We start from the raw sequence: 23,630 nt of genomic DNA on the forward strand, positions 1-23,630 counted from the left end.
ACGAACATTTATATCCCTGCATGGAATCAGGAATACCTGACAGGACAAAAATCCTCCTCCACAAGGAAGAGTAAACCTGTCTGGTGGACATCTGCAATAAATAAACTCTACAATAAAAGGAAAAATTTGCTGTCCAGGACCAAGAAGGAGCAGGTGCCTAATTGGAAGCAGTCTGTCCTTAGTCTGAACAAGCAAATAAGAGCCCTAGTGAAATCCTTCATTGCAAACTTTGAGTCCAAACTGGCCACATCTACTAAAGAGAATCACAAGGCTTTCTTCTCATATGTCTGCAATCTCAATAGAAGCAGCCAGATCTGCTCAGAAAGGTGGTCAAGGACACCACATACACAAACGCCGTATATATAGCCAACCTGCTGGCAGACAGGTTCAGTGAAAACATCACCCTTCTGTCCCGCCATCAGTGAATCAGGACATTCCCAGCATCTGCCCCCTTCCCCTTATCTCTAGGGTGCAAGTCATCACTGCCCTCTCAAAGGTAAAAAATGCAGCCTCCATGGGACCCAATAACATCCCAGGCTGCATCCTACATGAACTCAGGCAGGAATGTGCAGCACCATTAGGCACCCTATTTAACCAAAGCCTGAGTACTGGCTTAGTCCCAGCCGAGTGGAGGACAGCCACTGTCATCCCTTTGCACAAAGGTGGAGCATCCACTGATCCAGGAAATTATAAACCCATCAACCTAACTAGCCTGATCTGCAAGGCCATGGCTTGGATTATCATGGACCTCATTAACAAGGACATTGGCAATCTTCAAACACTCAATCCCACACATTTTGGTGTCTGCAAGGGGAGGTCATGCCTGTTAAATTTAGTCGACTTCTTTGAGACAGTCACCAAAGCCATGGACAAGGGGAAGACTGTGCCCACCACCTGCCTTGACCTGGCCAAAGCCTTTGGTACTGTTCCCCACTCAGGTATAATAGATAAACTTTCTCAACTAGGCATCAATCCATATTTTACTAGATGGGTAACAAACTGGCTTACTGACAGAACCTACCTAGTCAAAATAGTGGAAGCCACCTCAAGCAGTTGACCCATAATGAGCAGTGTACCCAGGGATCAGTCTTGGGGCCTTTGTTGTTTAGGGTATACTTTTCTGAGGTGCAGGCCAAAACCAGTGGGCTGTGGTTGACCAAGTTTGCAGATGGCTGCAAGCTGGGCACTGTCATCAATTCCCCTAGTGATGTGGATATCCTCCAAGTGGGTCTCATCCAAACAAATGACTGGTGCCAGAAACATGACCTCAAACTAAATGCCAAAAAATGCATCATCATCCTCTTTGGGGAGAGTGACACCCCACAAATTATCACATTAATAACAAGGTCCTAAGCATGCAATCAGTTCTGAGGGACGTGGGCACCCAGGTTGATAGCAATCTGACTTTTGACCACCATATTGCCTCTGTTGCATGGATAGCTTTCTACATGGCCCACCTCATTAGTAAGGGTATCTCATCCAGTGACAAGGTGTTCATAACATCTCTGTATTCTTCCCTTATAAGACCCATTATTGAGTACAATGCCCCTTTTGGCATGTACCTCACAAAGCACATGCAGCAGCTGGAGAGACCACAGAGGTTCCTCACCAGGAGAATCCAGGGCCTCAAACATCCACCCTACACAGATAGGCTAAAGGCCTTGTCCCTCTACTTGCTCTCCTACAGACTCTTCAGAGGTGACCTCTTTCTGGCATACAAATCAATCTCAAACCTCACCTTGATGGGACTGCTGCATATCTGCAAGTCAAGCTCCACTCGAGTAACCCACATGCACAACTTCAACCTGGTCTGTAACATCAGTAGGACTTGTTGGTGGGACAGATTTGTGTCCCAGAGACTCCTCCTTCATGTCAAGCAAAGTTCTAATCCTTTTTAAGCACAACCTGGATAACTGGATGGGGAACAGAAAATACACCCCTGGGATTCCACCTGTGTCCCTGCTGAACAGGGGGATTGGGTGCTGACTTGTTGGAACATGGGCTAAATTCTTGGCTGGGCTTGTAAGGGCCCCAGGACCAGTAGCCTAGTAACAGTGAATTTTATTGGGGAAACTTTACTAAACTGTTATACATCCTTGGTGGTGATTAACATCTTTATTTTGGAATTTCTATACTGCGAGTCCATAGTCCTGCTGGTTGTGGTTGTTTGGCGTTGGTTTTTGTTCATGGTATTGTTTTCCTAGTAGCCTAGTAACTTCCTATGATCCTATGATCCTATAGCAGCACTCTTTCAACTTGAAATAATGATCTATAAAATCTTATCTAAGACTTAAGCTCATAATTTGTGAAATAGAGCTGGCTTTTGATATCCATGCAGTATAACTCCTAGGAATTTTCTCTGAAATTATTTTGTTCACTTTCATTGCTCAGTTCTGGAGTACATACAGGAACTTTTGATTCTAAAAAGATTATCAGCCTCCCCAGTATCATTCGTTTTACCAACCAGACCCATCCTACTAGATTGACTGTCACTGCCAGAATAGAAGGTTGTAATACAGTATGCATTGCTAGTTTCATAATCATGACAATCTCTTTCTAGTTGTCTTATTTTCCTCAATTTCAACTTGTTTTCAACTCAAATTCAAAAAACATTTGATTAACCTTTCCCCCATACTCATTTATATTAAGAATACTCAAAATCCTAGACACTAAATTCTATATTTCAGTCAAATTGTGGACTATCACCAATCAAATTCCATAATACTAAATTTACCCTTAAAATCCTGATGTTTGTTTTAGAGATTTGGTTTGCTTTTGCTAGTAGAATAAAGCAAGTGGGATTTAACATGAGTTGGATTTTTTTTATACTGGACATGAAATTTTTGTATGCAGAATTTTTCTTGCTTCTGAATATTCACCTGCAGTATTTAACCTATCTACTGGTGCAGAGCAGACCCAGGACCCAGCACGTGTGCTTGTGGCATCTTACTACTGGACTTTTTTGAAGCTGGGGCTCTAACCCACACCCCTTTTTATAGTGGTATCTGTACTAGGATGGGCAGGCAATGAGGCAGAGCTCAGGAAGTGTGTTCACTCAGGAATAGGAGTAGAACCTCCCCTGGCCAGCCCATCCTTCAGCCTGGTTTCCCTATCACATCCCAACTTCTGATGATACCCTGAAGGACTGTCCATCACTAACCCATTCCCTTCCTTCCTGGAATAGGCACACCCATCCTCCTTGTGTGTCAGGAGCCCAAGATACTATTCCAGTGCAGGTCACCTGGGGTCTTAGCCAGGGCTTTATCCCTCTATGCCATTGGACCTGGGTTTTAGCCAGGGCTTTATCCTTCTATGCCATTGACCTGTGTCTTAGCCAGGGCTTTATCCTTATATGCCACTGACCCATGTCTAGCCAGGGCTTTATCCCTCTATGCCATTGGACCTGGATTTTAGCCAGGGCTTTATCCTTCTATGCCATTGGACCTGTGTTTTAGCCAGGGCTTTATCCTTCTATGCCATTGACCCATGTCTTAGCCAGGGCTTTATCCCTCTATGCCATTGGACCTGGGTTTTAACCAGGGCTTTATCCTTCTATGCCATTGACCCATGTCTTAGCCAGGGCTTTATCCCTCTATGCCATTGGTCCTGGGTTTTAGCCAGGACTTTATCCCTTTATGCCATTGGACCTGGGTTTTAGCCAGGGCTTTATCCCTCTATGCCATTGGACCTGGGTTTAAGCCAGGGCCTTATCCCTCTATGCCATTGGACCATGTCTTAGCCAGGGCTTTATCCCTCTATGCCATTGGCAAGCCTTCTTTTGAAGCATTTTAAATTTTCTGTCATTATGCCTCTTATACTCATTTACATCAGTCCCCTTTGTTTATAAACTCACCAATTAGCACATCGAACATATGCAAGAGGATGCATTCCTATAGTAAGGCTTTGTAAGCTTAGTTTTCTATCTCTAAATAAAATGTATGTCAGTTTTAGCTTTTGCAGACTAGGCTGCTATTTATTATTATACACTGAGAGTTTATTAACTCCTGTAAATACATTGCCCACTATTAAATTAAGTTTATACATTACTGATATTCCAGATAAATATGCAAATATAGATTTTTGAACCTTCTAATACGAATACAGATTGAATGCTTTTCAAATGTTTAAAAATGCTGCTTTATTTACTGCTATATGCCTTTGTTTTAAGGTATTAAATTAACATGGATAAATGCATTTAGCATATATACATTTCCCAAGTAAACTTTCCAAGCATCTATTTTCAAGCAGTTAGCTGTTTTCCTCAGCATTTAACCATATATGTTCTTTTCTAATAATGTTTCCAGTTTCTGGAATATTTGTGCTATTTTATTCTGTCAGAAAGCATTGTTATTGTAAGTGAATTTTGTATTATTGTAAAATGAGCTGGAATGCTGTGCCTCAGGGTAGCTGTAGCCCTTCAGCAGGACATAGATAAAAGACTGAAGTCCTGAAGTGGGCAGGTAAAAAGAGACTATACGGAGGCATTCTACTATGAGCACCCAGGGAAAGTGGAGACAGAGAGACACAGAAAACAAGAAAAAGCTACACAGACCTTCTGCGTCTCAGTTATGTACTGTACTGATTGGCATATTATAACAGCAGTTTAAGAGGGAAGTTGAGGAAAGGCAGGAACACTAAATGGCATATTGTAATTGAACAGATGCAGCAGTTTAAGAGGGAAATGTGTAGAATACAGTGGGAGGTTGGCCTAATGGTTAAGGTGCTTACCTTAAAGATAAAAGGTGCAGGGTCTGATGCTCACTTGGTGCAGTTGGCTAGGCTTAAAACAGCCCATAAGGGCAGTTAACCTAGTACTATACTGTGAACTATGAACCTATAATAGCAATACTTAACTGGAGGAGAATTTGTAAACTGAAAATACAGTCAGTGGAAATGAGAAGGTGAGAAGAGCCCTGCATGTCACTCATGCACACTGCAGCCAAAGAGAACCGTCAATTCACAGCACCAGATCAAAGAAAGCCTGTTGAGCTTGGTTATGATCAATGGAGTAAGGCAGTCTTAGAATTTGGAGTATTCATCTGTGTAGCTATCTTACTTATCTAGCATTTATTAACCAGCTATATGAACTAGGCCAATGATTTTTTTCAGCTATGACCATCAGGCAAGCACAACATAAAACGGAAAATAGTACTTACATCAAAAGAGGAGATCATACCATTAAATATGTTAGAACAACATAACATAAAATGTAAGTCATACAGCAGTGATCATCATTGGACAAAGTAACAACTGAGGTGAATTATAGCACTGTACAAATGTTAAATCACAAAACAAAATCAATGCAAAATCTTTTCTAAATTCAAAAGCTGTTGTGTCAAACAACGAAAGTATTCTTAAATACTGAGCTGCTCATCATTGGCTCACATATTCTTATGCACTATTTATCACCCAAATCTAGCAAAACTCCCTTTCAAGCTCTACCATGAGTCTTACAGGTAGTGCAAGTCCTGTGTTAAGATTCAGTGCACTAGAATCTCCATAAATAATTTGCAATGACCCTAGGCCTGTTAAAAAGTGACTTGACTAAATAAACAGCAATCTGTACAATATATACATATAATACAACATACGGCAGCCTCTAAAAATGATATATATATATATATATATATATATATATATATATATATATATATATATATATTTTTTTTCTCTCTAAAATTTCCATCTGAGTGAAGACTGCAGCATAATAAAGTGGCATCAATTAGGAGTGAATTAGAGGGTCTATCCTAACACATATACTTGGATTCATTCATAAGGTGCAGCTTTAACACTTTCTCAAAATCGATATATTGTTTTGATTGCTAATTAGAGATAAGAAAGATTTCCATGAAGCTAATGCTATCTTAGAGAAGACATTTTCAGTAAATGCTATAGAGAATTTTTGCATCATGAGTTGAATGTTTTCATGGCTGCTTTGAGAGAAGAAAGAGTCTTGAACCCTGAGATTATTCATTAGTGGGTGGACCCTGAGATTATTCATTAGTAGGTGGACCCTGAGATTATTCCTTAGTAGGTGGATCCAGAGATTATTTATTAGTAGGTGGACCCTGACATTATTCATTAGTAGGTGGTCTCTGAGATTATTCATTAGTAGGTGGACCCTGAGATTATTCATTAGTAGGTGGACCCTGAGAGTATTCATTAGTAGGTGGACTCTGAGATTATTTATTAGTAGGTGGACCCTGAGATTATTCATTAATAGGTGGACCCTGAGATTATTCATTAGTAAGTGGACCCTGAGATTATTCATTAGGGGGTGGTTAGTGTGGAGGGGTGTAATACTTTTCATTCAGCAATTTGAAAATTAAAATACTGAAGAAAAGTAAGGTACAGCTGTTCTAATTGACAGCCATTTGCCCAGTGGATTTATAAAACAATGAAATTCATTGCTTCTGGATAGTTAATAAATCTAATAATTTAATTTTCAGTGGTTTCTATAATGGCTGTGCTGTGGACTGAAAGCAGAGTGTTTAAAGGCAGGATGCACTGTAATCTTGGGATTAATGTATTTATGTCAGTAGTCCTTCCATCTTCTGTACAATGTTGGTGAGACACCTTTAAAAAAACTTTTAGCTCATTTAGAACTTTTATAGGTTGCTGTTCAGTATGCAAGTGAAAGGAAAATCTTTGATCGAAAGCCATCCTTAAATACTTCTGATGCATCATGAAAGGAAGAGAGGTACCTGTAGGATCTTTTATTTTAAGAAGTATGCAGAGGAGATTTTTTTTTTTTGGTGGCTAACAGCATGGCTATGGATTTCCGAGTGTTGATTATTTCTTTACCACTAGCCAATTCTATACTATGCCAACGATTTTTGGAGTACTATCCTTAGTTCTTGTTAGGATTTGTTTGCCTTGCTTATAATATCATCATCATCATCTGAGTAAGACTTTCGGCTTTTCCTCGTTAGGGGTCGCCACAGTGGAACTCCGGTCTGCTCATGATTGGCAGTGGATTTTTATGGTGCCGAGTTGCCAGCCTGATGCCCAACCTTCAAAGAAGGCATGCCCATTCACGCTTGCACCTACCTGCATTTCTTTAACATCACTCAGCCATGGGGAGGACATGCAGACTCCACACAGAAGGCACTCTAGCTGAGAATCGAACGGGAGGACCTCTTGCTGTGAGGCGACAATGCTAACAGCTGCACCTCCGCGGCTATTATGTGATGCAAATGATATCTGGAAGATCCCATTGTAGGTCATTAATAAAAAATGGAGAACATTAGCTGGCCAGATTCAGAGCCTTGTGGTGCTCCTTTGGTAATGGCACAAGAATCAATGTGTATGTTCTGGCTTGTAACCATTAAAGTTTTATCTGAAAGGTAGTTGCCAAAAATTATACTATTTCACCAGGAAATCTGTACCTAGGTAAATTGAACAGTAATGTTAGATGATCTACAGTCTCAAAGGCAATCTTTAAGTCAAAAAAGATGGCACATGTAAGTGACCCTTTTCCAGTTTGAGAGTATTTCATCTGTTGAGGAGTAAAATTGTTGTGATGGTACCATATGTTGGCCTAAACCTGTGTTGTTTGTTTGACAGTAGATCACATTTATGATTCTAATATCTGGCTGTAAATATTTTTTCTGCAGAATTTGGGACAGATACAACAGAAATGAGGTCAGCAGTGGGGTTGTGAGATGGTACTTTTGGGTAAGAAATGATTAAGCATGTATGAAGCTGGGGTCCTACCCCTGAGGTCAAAGGCAAAACTATATAGAAGCTAATGGCCTTCATAGCACACTACTCCAATTTGCAGGCAGTTTGTGTAGTATATGAAAATGAGGGCTCTAGTTGTAGTCATTTTTTCCAACAATTCTTTGATGGTCATTTTATTCATATAATTTAAGAAGGGCAGGTAGGATACTAGAGAGCATAAGTAAGCTAGGTAGGTAGAGTAGCACCAGGGATGCTGTTAAAAATTGTAGAGGAGGGCTGGGGGACAATAAATGGAATATGATTGAAATAAGGATATTCGTGCTGATTTTGTTGTTGGAGTCAAGTGTCTTCAGCACTTTCCAAAAATTTTTGGTTGACCCTGACAGGTTATCAATAAAATTGTATAAAAGAGAAATTTCTTGGATTTGTTTGCAAGTGTGGTAACAAGTTTTAAATTAGATTGGCTCAGTATTTTGTTGTGTCACTAATGCTTTTTCCCCCTTTCAGACCAGGCCTTGTTTCTTGTTTTTATCAGTTCATTTAGCTCATGGCACTTTATTACATTGGAGACTTCTTTGTGCAATAGGGAAGAGTATGTCTTGTATTGATACAAGGATGTCATAGAAAGTCACAATAGTAGTTCTTGGATTAGGGCAGTTGAATAAGGGTGCTCAGTATGTTTATATGTTCATAGATTAGTACTAAGTTAACTGCCCTTGCGAGCCATTTTAAGTTTAGCCAATTATCCCTTGTGAGACTCAAATGCTGTACCTTGTGTTTGTAAGGCAAACACCTTAACCATTAGGCCACCCTCCAACCCTCATTTCAAGTTCTTCTGGTAGTAGTGACTCGCTGGAGTCTGGGATGAGCTTGAATGAATGAATGAACTGACAGAGGTAGTTTTGAATGATCAAACTGTAGGCAAAGGCAGTGTTTGCTCATATAATTTGTTAGAATCTGTAGATTCCTACAGGCACTCTCTATTAGTATATGTGCTTTACCTCTAAGAATGTCTTATGTAGGATTCAATTATAAGATGAAGACATCTCAAAACAACTGTTGGTATATTTAATTGAAAAATAAAACTACCCCACACACTATTTGTATACACTGTTAACCTTCTAATTTACTTGAATTTCTACTTCTCAGCTTCTGCTTTCGCTGTCATGTTTCTACTCCCAGTATGCTCTAAAGATTTTAGTCTTCTATCAAAAATGCAGTCACTGAATAAACCCGTTTCCTACAAATGTAACCATTGTATTAACCTGTTTTCTATAAATGCATTCAAATAAGCTGTACTTCTATATAATGTAGTTATCTAAAATTGTAATCATTGTATATACTTGTTTTCTTTAAATGTATTCACATATTAAGCTGTACTTCTATTTAATGTAATTCTGCATACTGTGAATTATATAAAATGTCATTCATTGTAAGTAGAGCTTTTTACCCCGGGCCTCCAATGAAAATGGGAATCTGCTCAGTTGGACTTTCCCGGTAAAAAAATGTAAATAAACAAATAAAAAATAAAAAAATTGCAAGTTTGAGAGGGATATTTGTTATTACATCCAGTTCAGTACATTCCTAGCTGATCTGGTTTGGACATGTGGAGTCAGTGACCATTATACAGAAAACAGAAATCTTTTTAGCAAATGTTCACTCCTCTTCTGCAGTTAAGGTTGAGAACACTTAAGATGACTAACTTGAGAGACTTTTGGTTATGATAGCTTTAAAGTGTCTTATAGCAATCTGACTAAGAAGGAAGGCGAAGGACCGTATATGTGACAATTACCAACTTTGGATGACCGTTTACTGTGAGTCTTATTTTAACCAGGACTCAGTGACTAAACTAATTTTAGGGTCATATGAGGAAGCGTATGACTCAAAAAGTCATCTTATTTTAGGAATATGTCCTAAAACAAATGGGAGGATTCATGGAATATTAATATTTAATAAATAGTTACCACTGTCCCTGCATACTAAAAATGGCTATATTCAATCTACTAATGTCTGAATTTATTTGTTTTCCCACTTTATTTATACTGGGCCTTCATAACAAAGAGCCCTCATAACCATATATATGTGTCTCTGAGGTTACCAGTAATTTACTTCAGTTAAAAATGAGAATAATAAACTGTAAATGGAATAGTCAGATATACTACTTCCCTGTGACACATCTAGGTCTGTGTTTATTCACTGAATGGTAAAAGAATTGAATGGCATTACATCATAAATGCCGTTCATCTAAACCTCCTCAGCCCCCCACACCCCTCTCTGAGATCGCACTACAATGGGGAAAGGACAAATTTCCTTATCCACACCATAATGCAATCTTAGTCAGAATGGCTCAAAACATCCAAACTTGTATGCCAGTAGTCTGAGAAAAAATGTTCTTAAATGACTAACTTGAATACAGACATCTCACAATGCAGGTACTTGAAACTGTTATAATATGAGAAAACAAAAATAAGTGTTTTGAAGGGAAATACCACCTTGCACCTCCACCCTCTTGGTTTCTTATTCTTATACTAACACAGGAGTACTGCAATCTCATTCAAATGTAAACACAGCAGTTGTGATATATATAAGCAACTCACAATATGAGCTTTAATGTTCAAGCAGCTGTGATGTGAGCTGGGTAATCTGAACAAGTGACTTAAACCCCAATAAGCACTTATTTCTTTGCTACTACAGTCTCCGTGTAGTAGAGATACAAAACTGAACATTTGTTCAAACATCCCTGTTCATACAAATACCATGCTAGTGTTACTCTCATCAAATTTATTGAGAAGCTATAAATTCTGAAGGCCACATAATTTATAACTAGATAATTTAGTGATTAACATCCTTTCTGTCCTCAGATGTTCTTCATCATTCATTGTCTATCACTTGGATGTTTAAAGCATTTTAGCTATTGTATCTCAAAATACTTCTAATTTTCATAGGCTTTTTTCAGACCTGATTTAGTTTCTTCTTCTTACTTAACCCTGCTGAATAAGTATGGTTGAATGCAGAAAAATGCTTTCTCTAATTTTAGTGGCATGTGCAGTTATCTTACATCAGACGGGTTTCACAAGCAATCGTTTGGAAGTTTAGTTTGACATTTTGGTCTGTACATTTCAGAGCAATTAGTTGTTGCTGACAGTCATCCTCTGTAGATGTGTATATGCTATACTGTTCCCTCTTCACATCATGTGATTTAAGCCATCCTATGCAGTAAAGTTGCATCTGACTCATTGCAGTGACCCCGTGGACAGCCACCACCATCCACATAGTTTACTAGGCAATTAGGGAATTGAAGTAGATTAGCAGGTCTTTCCTCCATATCTTACACACAGACACACACACACACACACACATACATAAACACATACACACATAAACACATACACACACGCACACACCGAGAAAACTCATGAAAACAGAAAGAGGACTTGGGGACTCCACACAGAAGGCACCCCAACTGAGAACTGACTTGGATAACTTCTTCCTGTGAACTGACAATATCACTCACTCTGCCAATATTCCATTTATGTTATGTGATAGGAAAATACAAAGGCAGCTGAAACTGGTGTTATTACAGTACATTAGACATCTCAATGACATTTGGTTTCATGTAAATTATCCTATAAAGAGGTAAAGCAGACAGGCCTGTATCTGTTTAGGTTCTCCCTGCTTTCACTTCATGATATTAATGTTATATTATTGGCTCTTCATGTTTATTCCACTTCATATCTAACTGCGTTATTAGATAAATGCATTATATTGAATGAATTCTTGCTGCTGCCTGTGCCTAGACTCCTTGCTTACTTTCTTGAAAGTGAAGTGAAGTGACTCAGACATATTTATTGTAAAAGAGTGACAGTTTGAAACAATGTGTATTGGCATCAGAACACAATCATGTTTAATTTCTTATCAAAACTGCAAGAACTGAAACATACCTATGAAGCCATAGCCATATCAATGCAATATAAATGACAAACTTTAAAGGAGAAGACTTGATGAAAATGGCAGCTTACCAGACTGCAGACATGACAACCACTGGGAGAATCAGCCACCAGTACCAGTCTCCTTTGGCAGAGAATACTGCCATTAGTAAGCCCACAAGGATCCCATTGTATCCATGGAGGCCTGCTGCAATTGCTGATCTGCAAATAAAGTAGTATTTCAATTAACATTAAGCAATGGTTACCGTCCTGCTCCTTTAAAATCATAATTTATGCTACTTCCTAAATCAGAGGTATGGAACTGCTGCAAATGTAAAAGTCATCCATGTCTTATAAACACCGCTGTCACAACCATCAGGTACTACTGATACTGTAACTATTCAGTCTGATTAATGCCACAGTTTCACAAAAAGTTATGGAAATTTCTCTTGCTGCATGTCTTTCATAGGATCATGAGAGAGTATATGGACAGGCACAGGCAGCAGCATGAATTCATGATCCCAACACTACAACCTGTGAGATGCACTTATATAGCCAAACTGGAAGCAAAGCTTTCTTCACCCAAGACTGGACTAGGCAGCCAGGAGGAGAAGGTAATCACCTGCACCACACCACACTCATCACATAGTCCCGCAAACCCTACACCACCAAAACACACACATAGCAACATAAAACACACACCTACATTCGCGGAGGCTCTCAATAAAAATCTCCTCAAGCAACAGAGACCTCCAAAGCAGAAACACATGCAACCTCCACCCCCCAACACAACCCAAATGACACATAGCCCACAAACTCAGTGTGCCACTCAGCCATAGCCCATAAGGCATAACAACATACCCAACACTCTAGTCATAGGTGACTCTATAGTCAGGCACACTGATGTTCCACTCACCAGGCTAAATAAGGAGAAAGTTACTGTCCGCTGCCTGTCGGGTGCCAGGATCCTCACATAATGCATGCACTCAGGTCACTCCACAACAAGTACAAATATGACTCTATCATTGTCCATATTGGTGTGAATGACCTGAGATGTACCTCCCTGGATTACATGAAAAGAGACATGGAGGAGCTCTCAGATTATGTAGCCCAGGTGGGTATGACGCTAGCCCTGAGCAGCATCCTACCATCACCTAGAATGATACCATAGTACAAAGACAAAATGACTGACTTCAACAATTGGCTAAGCTTTTGGTGTCATTCTAAGGAGATCCAATATCTGTTTGCCTGGGATGACATGATCAACAGACCACGATGCTTTGCCAGAGATAGCCTGAACCTGTCACCCTTAGGATTCCAGATACTGGCTAAGGCTCTTGCCACCCCTATAGTGCCTTTTTTAGGCAAGGTTCAAATGACAAATTCACCACCGTAACAGTTACATGCAAGCAAAATCTGAGGGAAATGCTACTCAATGCTAGAAGTCTAAACCTCAAAATGCATTCACTCGAGGCACTCCTTAAAATGGACAACATCGACATGTGTGCAGTGACAGAGACCTGGTTCAAGGCTCCAGAGAGCACCCCTGCATTACCAGGCTATAATTCATGCCACACCTTTCAGGCACCTAACCTGGACCGAAACACTAAAGGTGGAGGCATGTCCATATTCATTAAGGATATCCACACCTCCAGGCTAGTTGCTCAGCGTAATGAATCCGAGATCATCCAAGTGCAACTAACTCTGGGCAAGACCGCAATCCAAATTGTAACTTGCTACAGATTCCCCACCATGCCCCAGGATTCCCACTCCTCATTTCTTGATACACTGGAAATTATTAGGGTACAACCTAACACCCTAATAATGGGCGATATCAACTACCCCACCATTAACTGGAAAAACTACTCATGTACCAACTCTTTTGCTCAACGTTTTCTAGAATTCATAAATTCCATTGCCTTGGATCAACTTATCCACACCCCCACCTGGGGCAGCAATATCCTAGACCTGGTCATTACCAACATGGGTTCAACACCAGAGGTCAATTCCTCATTGGTCAGATCCGACCACAAGCTAATCAGCCTAGACATCCACATCCCGCCCCCACCCCCCATTAGGGAAATCACCGTAAAAAATTTCTCCAAAGTCAACTTCACTCTTCTTAAGATAGAAGTGGCAAACTTCATGACCCCCATGCAGAAGGACAATAGAGATATGACTGCTGAATCCTACACAAATGCACTTTATAAGCAGTTACAAGAGTGCATGGATCATGCTATCCCTAACAAAACCAAGATGCTATCCTCCAAAAAAAGGAAGCCAATCTGGTGGTCCCCCGCCATAAACAAACTCTACAACAGAAGAAAGAGCCACCAAAGCTGAGTGTACTATCTGTTGCACAACTGACACTATTTGACAGTTGCACTGCTTGCATGCCATACAGACAGATGTGGTTCACTCTTGTCTACCATGTTTCTGTTACTGATACTGTATCATAAGTTCAGATTATTATAGTGCTGAATAAACACTTTGCAAAACCAAACTCAGAGTGGATAATAAAATTTACAATAAATCTTTAACTAAAATGAAGTAAATTTGCAGATGAAAATTCAGTTGGAAACATAGTTACACAAAGCAACAAATAATTAATGTAACATTACAGAGATAAAACTGTCAGTATGTTTGTCTTTACTCTGTGTTCCATTGACCAGTTCTTCTGTAATCAATAATGCTTCAGTATATAATAATTGTCCAAGAAGCAAATTACTATAAATGTAAAAGAGGAAGCCAGTTCTAAAATTTGAGGAAGATAATAACTGTAGGAGTTCAGTAGTACATATTACAGAGAGTGCAGATGGACAGCAGCTAATTCCACATCTCTGTACTAATAAGCAAACACACTAAATATCAAACTTTTGGTGTAGAAGGCTGTGGGTTCTAGTCCCACACCAGATAGATTACTGACATTGCAGTGCAGCACAAGGGGGGTGCTGCACTCCTGAGTTTGCTGTCCTTTGGATGAGAAGTTAAACCAAGGTCCCATCTGCTTGAGTTGGTGTTACTTCAAGTGGATGTAAAAGATCTCATGACACATCAATATTATATTTTCACATATGTAGACTTGTATATACTATGGCTGTAACTATCTTATAGCCAAAGTCTGGTCTGACAGTGATCATGAACCAGGCCACTCATCCAGTTAACAAATTGAAAATAAATGAAATTACATAGAATAGGAGACCTGATCAAAGCAGCAGAAAGGAGTATTTAATGTCTGCACATGGGGTCATATAAAATCATCTCCTCAAGTTGAAGAGGGAGATAAGAAGATGGCAAAAGATATTCATTGCATGACAAACACAGAAATAGGAGCTACTGTTGCTGAGGACATTATCATACCTGATGTTACGTGGGTCACCCACCTTTGATGTTATATACCTTTAATATCAGGTTGATGATGCCTTACTGCAGCCAGGTTTCAAACCAGATAGCATTAGAGTAGCACAATCTTGGACTTGACAGACAGAGAGAGAGAGAGAGCGTGTGTAAGTGAGTGAGTGAGTGAGAGAGACAGAGAAAGAAGTAATGGAGGACCCCGGGTGTGGAAGCAGGTAGCCACATTGGAATGTGTTATCAAATGGTAAGGTTTATAGCGTAATTACAGAGTCATGTCAGACAAAAGTGAGGATTCTGGATTTTATAGCCTTTGACAAAACAGGGCACTACTGCAGGAAAGATGTAGCAGCAAGACATGAAGGATGTGTAAGAAAGCATTATGGGTATATAAAAACTGACTTCTTGGATCATTAGGGGCATGCATGGCACAGATATGTGAATCACAAAGAAAGAAGAAAAAGGAAAACTGAGTTACTATCAGAGGAGGCCGCATCAGAGGTAAGGCAAAAATGGCATCTAAGAAAGACAAACACAGAAAGACAGAGTGCTAACATCTTTAGGGCCCACATACAAGTTTAATCCTGATACTATCTAGCAGGGACTGTGCTGATATACAGCGATGGACCCACCATTAACAGTACAGTCACCATCACTCTCTTTCAATAAATCCCCAATCCAACATGCAACCCTGTTACAGTCCTGTCCATCAGCATTTACTCATCCTGTCTTACCTATGGTTACCCCCTTTTTCCCCATCCCCAGAACACATTTTTTCTCCTTACCTTAGGTGGCTGTCCCTTCAGCAAGCTTCTCCAGCAAACAGGAAACATAGAGCCTGATTTGTAGCTGTAGTGTTATTACAAATTTCTGTGCCACAGTAAGGTATATGATCCTAGAGATGTCTGGTCTCACTCATAGCATCATCATTCTTATCCATACATGGTACTAATAAGGTCCACCTGAACACCCCGATGGCCTACAGTAAGAGAATAAATGTAAGAATTCAGTAGTACATATTACAGAGGGTGCAGATGGACAGCAGCTAATTCCACATCTCTGTACTAATAAGCAAAAACACTAAATATCAAATGTTCGTTTAAGCAAAACATTTCACTGGGAAAACAACCAGCCAGCCATCATCGGGGATTTGCCCTTTTAACCACTGTAGTGTGATCTTGGAGTTGGTACATTTAGTTAGGAGGCACCCCCACATTAGTGGTGTGGGGTTCATAGCCCTCCACTACAATGGGTTTTTTGGGTGATGCTTTCCTGTGGTTTGCTGGGCTGGTCAACTGGTTTTTAACCCAGTGAAACATTTCACTTAAATGTTTGATATTTAGTGTTTTCGCTTATTAGTGTTTGACTGATAAGCGGTCACTGAATAATTTGTTCGATTATATGATATAGACCACCCCACTGTATTCCATAGAACCAGAATACAAAGTGCTTAACCCCTTTCAATCTATCTTGCTCTTTTAAAATTAGTGGCACTCTACTTAGACAGCTAAAGCTTAAGTTATCTACTCTTTCATATCTAACTGCTTAGTGCACACTGCACTGCTTAGGATATTAATCCATGTTTTTCCATCTTATCTTTAAAATCTGCAACATCTATTGCAAGACCACCAATTATTGAAGAGCCCACATTCTCCTTCTCACTAGTCATCCTGGGATTAGTGCTTCTGTTTTCACCTGGTGAGAGAAGGAGTGCAGTTACATTATTTCCTGGACACTGCTGATCACCAGAACGCTTAATAACTGCTTTATAGGTGACATCTTGGCATTTGTGCTTGTATTCTGATCCTGGTGAGAGTAGGAGCAGAGTGCATTGATTCCTGACTCTTTCTGGTTGGAGAGTGAGTGTCTGCGCTTAACATACCTGATTGTTCTGATTGCTATTCGAGGCATCTACCAGAAAAAAGGCTACAAACCTACAAACCCTTGCATCTCCTGGGACAACACTGTGGATCACCAAACAGGCTGTGGCCTGCTTCTCATCTTGGGATTGGTGCTAATCTTTTGCTTCTGATGAGAGAAGAACAAAGGGGCATTATATCCCAGCAGAGGGAGCACTAGTAGTAGCCAGGCAGTAGCAGTTCACGCTTTTCCCCTCTTTTCATCATTATTGACAAGCTAATTCTTTGTTTTCAGTAAGTACTGCTTGATTTGTTTTTAACTTCAAAATACCTACCTAAATACTTCATCCTTAAATTTTCAGGGTCTACTTATTAGTTTCCCCTCAAGTGTTTGGAAATGCCCTGCATAGGACTGATGCCTTTAGTAAAATTTTTCATGTAAAAGCACAACTGAAATTCCACAGTTGTACACAGGACAACTAGTTTGCAGTGACAAGCACTGTCCCCAGAGGGACTTTGCTTTATATTCTCACTCTGTCTAATCAATAAAAAAGAGTCTGTTGCCATGGATATAAACTTTCCCACTATATTTGTTACCAGTTTGGTGGATATAGGTATTCTGAGGCAATGTAGAAATTGACTCATGTTTACTGACAACCAGTTAATTCTCAAGCAAACTGATATGGTATGTGAGAGATGTATTTACACAATGTCACTGGAGGCAAAGGTCTCACATAAAAGTACTCCTAATGTCAATAATGTTGTCAGTAGTACACACACTGCACCCATCACGCACAATTAAAAAGCAGACATATAGACCCACATATGCTGAGGAACTTATATGTAACCTTCTTAAACCCCAAAAAACTCCTAGATGAAGTACACATAACAAATCCCCTCAGCAGCCCTGAATGCACTCTTTCAAAACAACACCCACATTAACACATGCAGCCACATCTCATGGAGCCATAAGGCAAGTCACCACACAATCGAACATTCTGATCATTGAAGACTCCATCGTAAGACACACTGATGTCCCTCTCATCAGACTGAGTAAGAGGAAAGTCACAGTCAGTTTCTTATCAGGTGCTAGGATCCACCTCAGATCATTGGAACACAAGTACCAGTATGACTCAGTCATAGTCCATGTGGGTGCAAATGACCTGAGATGTACCTCCCTAGACTATATGAAGAGAGATATCATGGAGCTCTCAGAATATGTGTCCCAGTCTAGTATGAGCCTAGCACTGAGCAGTATTTTTCCTACTCCAGGGATGATGCCACAATACGAACAAAAGATGACTGACTTTAATAATTAGCTTAGCTTCTGGTGTTATTATAAGGGGGTACAATATTTGTCAGCATGGAAGGAGATGGTCAACAGACCACAGTGCTTTGCCAGGGATGGTCTGCACCTCTCCACTCTAGGCTTTTGAATATTAGCTAAAACATTGTCTTCTTCCATAGTGCCTTTTTAGGCAATACCAAAGTACTTCCGACATAGGAAATCAAAACCAAGAAAATCTAAAGGTTCTACAACTCAGTGCTAGGAGTCTAAACAAAAAACTCCACTCCCTGAAAGCTCTCTTCACCCTAGAGAATACTGACATCTTTGAGGTCACTGAGACATAGTTTAAGGCTGCAGAGAGCACACCAACAATGCAAGGTTGTAAAGCCTTCCACACATTTAGACCAGCTACTACACAGACCGGAACTAAAGGTAAAGGTGTCTCGATTTACATTAAAATAATTATACCTCAAGGCTGGTCAAATAGGAAAATGCACTTGAGCTACTCCATGTTCAAATCACCATAGTCAAAATCCAATGCCACTTCCTTGCAAGTTATAGGTTGCCCTCTTTGACCCAGGAAACCCATACCATGTACAAGTCCAGGAATTGGTGAGGTGGGCTTTAATGTGATGCTTGAAGTTTTTTAAGCTAGTTATAGTTCTAATTTCAAGTGGTAAGGCATTCCACAGTTTAGCAATGTAGTAGGAGTATAGAGAGTCATCTGAGCTATTTTTACTCCTGGTTACTTCAATTAGAGCTTTATTAGTGGATCTTAGTGGACGGGTACTTATATGGGGATTGAGGAGGCCTTGTAGAGCTGGTGTTTTATCGGGTTTATAGTACATTTGATGGGCAGTAGAGAGTTGCGTGAGAATGAGTTGGTGGGGTAGTTCTAACCAAGATAGTTGTCTTAGAGCCTCACAATGATGGGTCCTAGGAGGACAGCTAGTGCAAATTTAGCTATCTTATTATAGCAGGCATCTAGCTTGCTTAGGTCTGATTTGGAGAGGTTGGTAAGGATGGGTGAGGCGTATAGTAAAGTTGACAGAAGATGAGTTGGCTGTGGTTATTCTGGAGTTTGTGGTTATGTACTTTTTGCATCTGTATAAGGTACCTATTTTCTTGTGTACTATTTTAGGAAGTAGAAGGAAGAAAATCATGACAAAAATAAGGAGATGCAGCACCCAGCATGATAAAAGCACTCTCATCAAAATAAACAAACAACTCAGAGAGCAAATAAAGTATACCAAATCCAATGTACATTTGGGCTCCCAGGCTAAGGACAACCACAAGGCATTCTTTATGTCTGTAACTCAAAGGCAAGACGCAGTTGTGTGCAGAGCTCATTGTAAATGGAGCCACCTCTACTGAACCAAAAGATATAGAAAATTTACTGGCCAACAAATTCATCTCCAACTTTGCCCCCTCTCCCCCTCAATCTTCCCTCAGGAAATACCATCAAATTCAACTCCTTCCTGCTATCACTATGGAGCAGGTCCTTAATGCTCTCTGTCTAAGGCCAAGAACACTGGTATCAATAGGCCCAGACAATATTCCAAGATGCCTTCTAAATAGCATGAAACATGACCTATCAGGCCCTGTGGAATTGCTGTTTAACTGTAGTCTTCAAGCAGGCTTTGTGCCTCATGAATGGAGAACAGCAACAGTCACCCCTCTGCACAAAGGTGGGCCATCTACAGACCCTGGAAACTACAGACCCATAAGTCTCACTAGTCCTATATGCAAAGTCATGGAAAGAATTATCATGGAAATGATCAATAATGATATAGTAAACCTCCAGACACTGGACCCAACCCAGTTTGGTTTCATCAAGGGAAGGTCATGCCTACTCATCCTGATGGGTTTCTTTGATAAGGTCACCAAAGCAATGGACGAGGGCAAAATGGTTCACACTGCCTACCTTGACCTGGCCAAGACATTTGACACAATGCCCCACTCATGCATTGTTGACAGACTCAAGAGGTTAGGTACAAACCCGTATTTCACTCCGGTGGATAGCCAATTGGCTCACAAAAAGACCCAGGAAGTTAGAATTGGGAATTTCACCTCTACAAAGTGGCCCATCACAAGTGGAGTCCCTCAGGGATTGGTCCTTGGACTGCTCCTTTTTGGCACTTACTTCTCTGAAGTCAAGGCCAATGTCAATGGTCTTTGGCTGACTAAATTTGCAGATGATTGCAAATTAGGAGCTGAGATTGAATCCTACACTGACACAAAGGTTCTCCATGAAGGGTTGACAAAGACAAACAACTGGTGTCAGAGCCATGGACTAAAATAAAATGCCAAGAAGTGAATAATAGTATCCTTTGGGAAGTCATCCACTCCGTTAACTGACATATTGACAACAAAACCCTTAGAGTTGACCCAATAGTCAGGGGCTTAGGGACACACATAGTCAGTAATGTAGCCTTTGACCATCGTGAGTCTACAGTAGTGGGGAATTCATTCTATGTTGCACAACTTATAAACAAAGGTATGGCATCAAGGTCCAAGGAAGTCATTGTTTCACTGTATTCGGCATTCATCAGACCTATCATTGAGTACAATGCCCCCTTTGGTGTGTACCTAACCAGGCACAATCAACAACTGGAATATCCACAGAGGTTCCTCACTAAAAGAATACAGGACGTAAGTAATATGTCTTATGCAGACTGCCTTAGGGTCCTATCCCTGTATTATGTCTCCTACAGGCTGTTGAGGGGAGATCTATGCCTGGCATACAGGGCATTGTCAGAGTTCATTCTGATGGACTTCTTTCATATCCACAAAATGAACAGCACCAGAATTACCTGTTCTAAAGACTTAAATCTTGTCTGTGATATAAATAGGACCTGTTGGAGAGACAAGTATCTATCCCAGAGACTACCCTGTCTATGGAACAGGCTCACCATCCATGTGAAACAGAGTTCCTCCCTAACCCAATTCAAGTGTAACTTGGGCAATTGGATGCAGAAGAGGAAATTCATCCCTGGTTTGGCACCGATGTCTCTAATGAACACAGGCAGCCTATAAATAATTCATCTCCCAGGCCCCTGTTTGTAAATGTTTCATCTCCCAAGCCCCTGCTTACACTTATCAAGAGTACCAGAACTTGTCACAGATTCAAAATGCATGGCTAGGCTTAAAAAGGCCCTTGTGGTTGTTAGCCTAGTAAACAACTATGAACCTATGAATCTGTAATTAAGAGAACTTTCATGTTCTTTAATTTTAGAGCAGAATTGATTTGCAAGCATATTTGGAGATATCTATAAATGATTGCAAATTATACCTGCTTCACAGTATTAATGCAACCCTGTCTGATGTATTTAACTCTACTATGGTGTATACTTTCTTCATTTTCTTTCTCAGGAGCAGGGCACATTGTGTAATGACCATTTGATAAAAAACAGTTTGTTGATTACCCCTCATCAACATCCACATTTGTCAAGTATCATGCAAACAGTAAGACTCTGTGATCACATTTAGAAAGAGAAAGAGAAAGTCATATATAAAAAAGTTTTAGACTTGTTTCATTTTGATGTTATTATACTGCTTTAGAGTTAAGGGGATGTGGGAAATTCCATGGAATCTTGTCCACTTCATTTGAGGTGTTTTATCCTTGGGCACAATTCCAAAAGACTTGTTCTGAGTGGAAGTGACCCACTCCAGTGTATGATTATACTGGTTAAGTCACTTACAACACAGAGCAGGTATTTTGGAATCTGGCCCCTTTACACCTAAGTAAGTCAAATACACTGAGAGCAAGCCTTTTGGAATTGGAGCAAGTTTATACCGAAGGAATTCACTTACACAAAGAGCAACCTTTTTCTAATATGAGACCCTTTCATTTGAGTGCAGCTTCGGAAAGCTTAAATTATTGTCAGTGAATTTGGACTTTCATTTGTATCGATGGTTTTGCCTGCCAGAATCCAACTTATCAGGAGTTGATCAGTTAGCCCTCGATAAGCTGAATAAGGCATTTATGTTTTCTTTGTATAAGCTACTCCCAGAAATATATGTTTATACTAATACTGCTATAGCAGAGTTTCCAGATGACAGTCTTGCTGCCTTTACTGCTTACCTCTGCTTTAATGCATTTTCCTGGCCCATGTCTGAACCAGGATCACAGGACTTAGCATATTTACCCAGTAAAAGTAAAACAACAATGACGACGACAACATGTTCACAGTACTAGAGTAGTTACCTGTCTTGGCTGAGTAATAATGCAACAAGAGTTGACACTGCAGTTCCTATGCAGCCAGTGATTGCCCACCAACGATTTTGCACCAAAAGACCAGCAATTATGATTAGGCCACTGAGTGGGTTATTGACAAACATCACTTGTGCTGTACCTCTTAAGAACCAGTCAATAAACTGAAATATTACAGGTTTACCTGGAAGAAGCAACAACAGATACCATATTTAATTGTAGAGAAATGCTAGTGTATTTCACTTATTATTTTTGAAAACAATTGGGTGACAGTCTGTATCTAGTGTAAACAAGCTACAAACATCTTTCAAACATTTTTCACAAAAAAGCCAAATGTTCAAAAAAGTCATATACTTTCTGGACTAAGTAATTCATATTCATTTAGTCATACACTGTATAGCTTTAAGGAAATGCTTGAAAACATATGCTTACTACTTCTGAAAAAAAAGAAACTAAGTTTTACATGCATATAAACATCAAATTTCAATAATTTTTAATATGAATAGCCAAACAGTCAAAGTCATGATGTATATGTTCTTTTTGGCTTGTCTTTAGCAAGAACCCAAAACTTTATTTTTAACTTCAGTTACATAACATTCAGAACAGACTTTTAATTGAAACCACCTAGCTGTAAGCCCATCTCAGTTTAAACTTTAATTTTCTTTATTTTTCTGTGGGGGGCAAGCCACCTCCCCCAATGCTCATGCAGGGGCCTCCAGCCCTCTATCCTGCTGCTTCTATAATCATCTCTGAGGATATTGCACCTGTGGATAAGGATACATTTCCTGTCACTATGACCTCTTCACTGGGCAGAATTTTTGAATATTGGATTGGGAATATAATATTCATAGGTTCATAAGTATGTGCTAGGCTAATGGCCCTGGAGCCTTTACAAGCCTAGCCAATAGGATTACCCTGGCATCGTACCATTTCTTATAGATGATTTTATTTGGGCTACCAGGATGACCAGCATGCACTTCTTCTAATACCACTTTCCACAGGTTCCACAGAATAAGCACTATTGTTCTCCACAGGGTCGTTAGACCAGTATACTAAATATGGATATAGGGTAGGATTCATATATTGTGATCAAAACAGCAGATGTCAAATCCCACCTCAAAGAGAAGCCAACCAACATCCCACTCTGTAACCCTTCAAAGTACTGGGAATCAAAACATTGAGAAACATTACAGAACTACAGAAATACATACAAAAATAAGTAAATAAATACAAAGACAAGATCACCAATTTTAAGAAGTAAATAAACAATAAATAACCTGGCATATATCTAATGGCCACTGTGATAT

At 39.8% G+C, this 23,630-nt stretch overlaps 1 protein-coding gene across 3 annotated transcripts in view; it reads right to left on the minus strand.

Annotated features, from left to right (window-relative positions):
* LOC122807165 (urea transporter 2-like) overlaps window positions 1-23,630 on the minus strand; it is a 235,351-nt gene that overhangs the window by 46,742 nt on the left and 164,979 nt on the right. For all 3 annotated transcript variants that reach the window (XM_044078200.1, XM_044078209.1, XM_044078215.1), the window contains 2 exons: window positions 22,318-22,507; window positions 11,703-11,831 (listed from right to left, as the gene is read on the minus strand). In XM_044078200.1, coding sequence (XP_043934135.1) covers window positions 11,703-11,831; window positions 22,318-22,507 — 319 coding nt within the window. The remainder of the gene's footprint in view (window positions 1-11,702; window positions 11,832-22,317; window positions 22,508-23,630) is intronic.

Source organism: Protopterus annectens, chromosome 1.part1 (genome assembly GCF_019279795.1).
Source record: "Protopterus annectens isolate FY-2018-M chromosome 1.part1, PAN1.0, whole genome shotgun sequence".
Taxonomy (NCBI): domain Eukaryota; kingdom Metazoa; phylum Chordata; order Ceratodontiformes; family Protopteridae; genus Protopterus; species Protopterus annectens.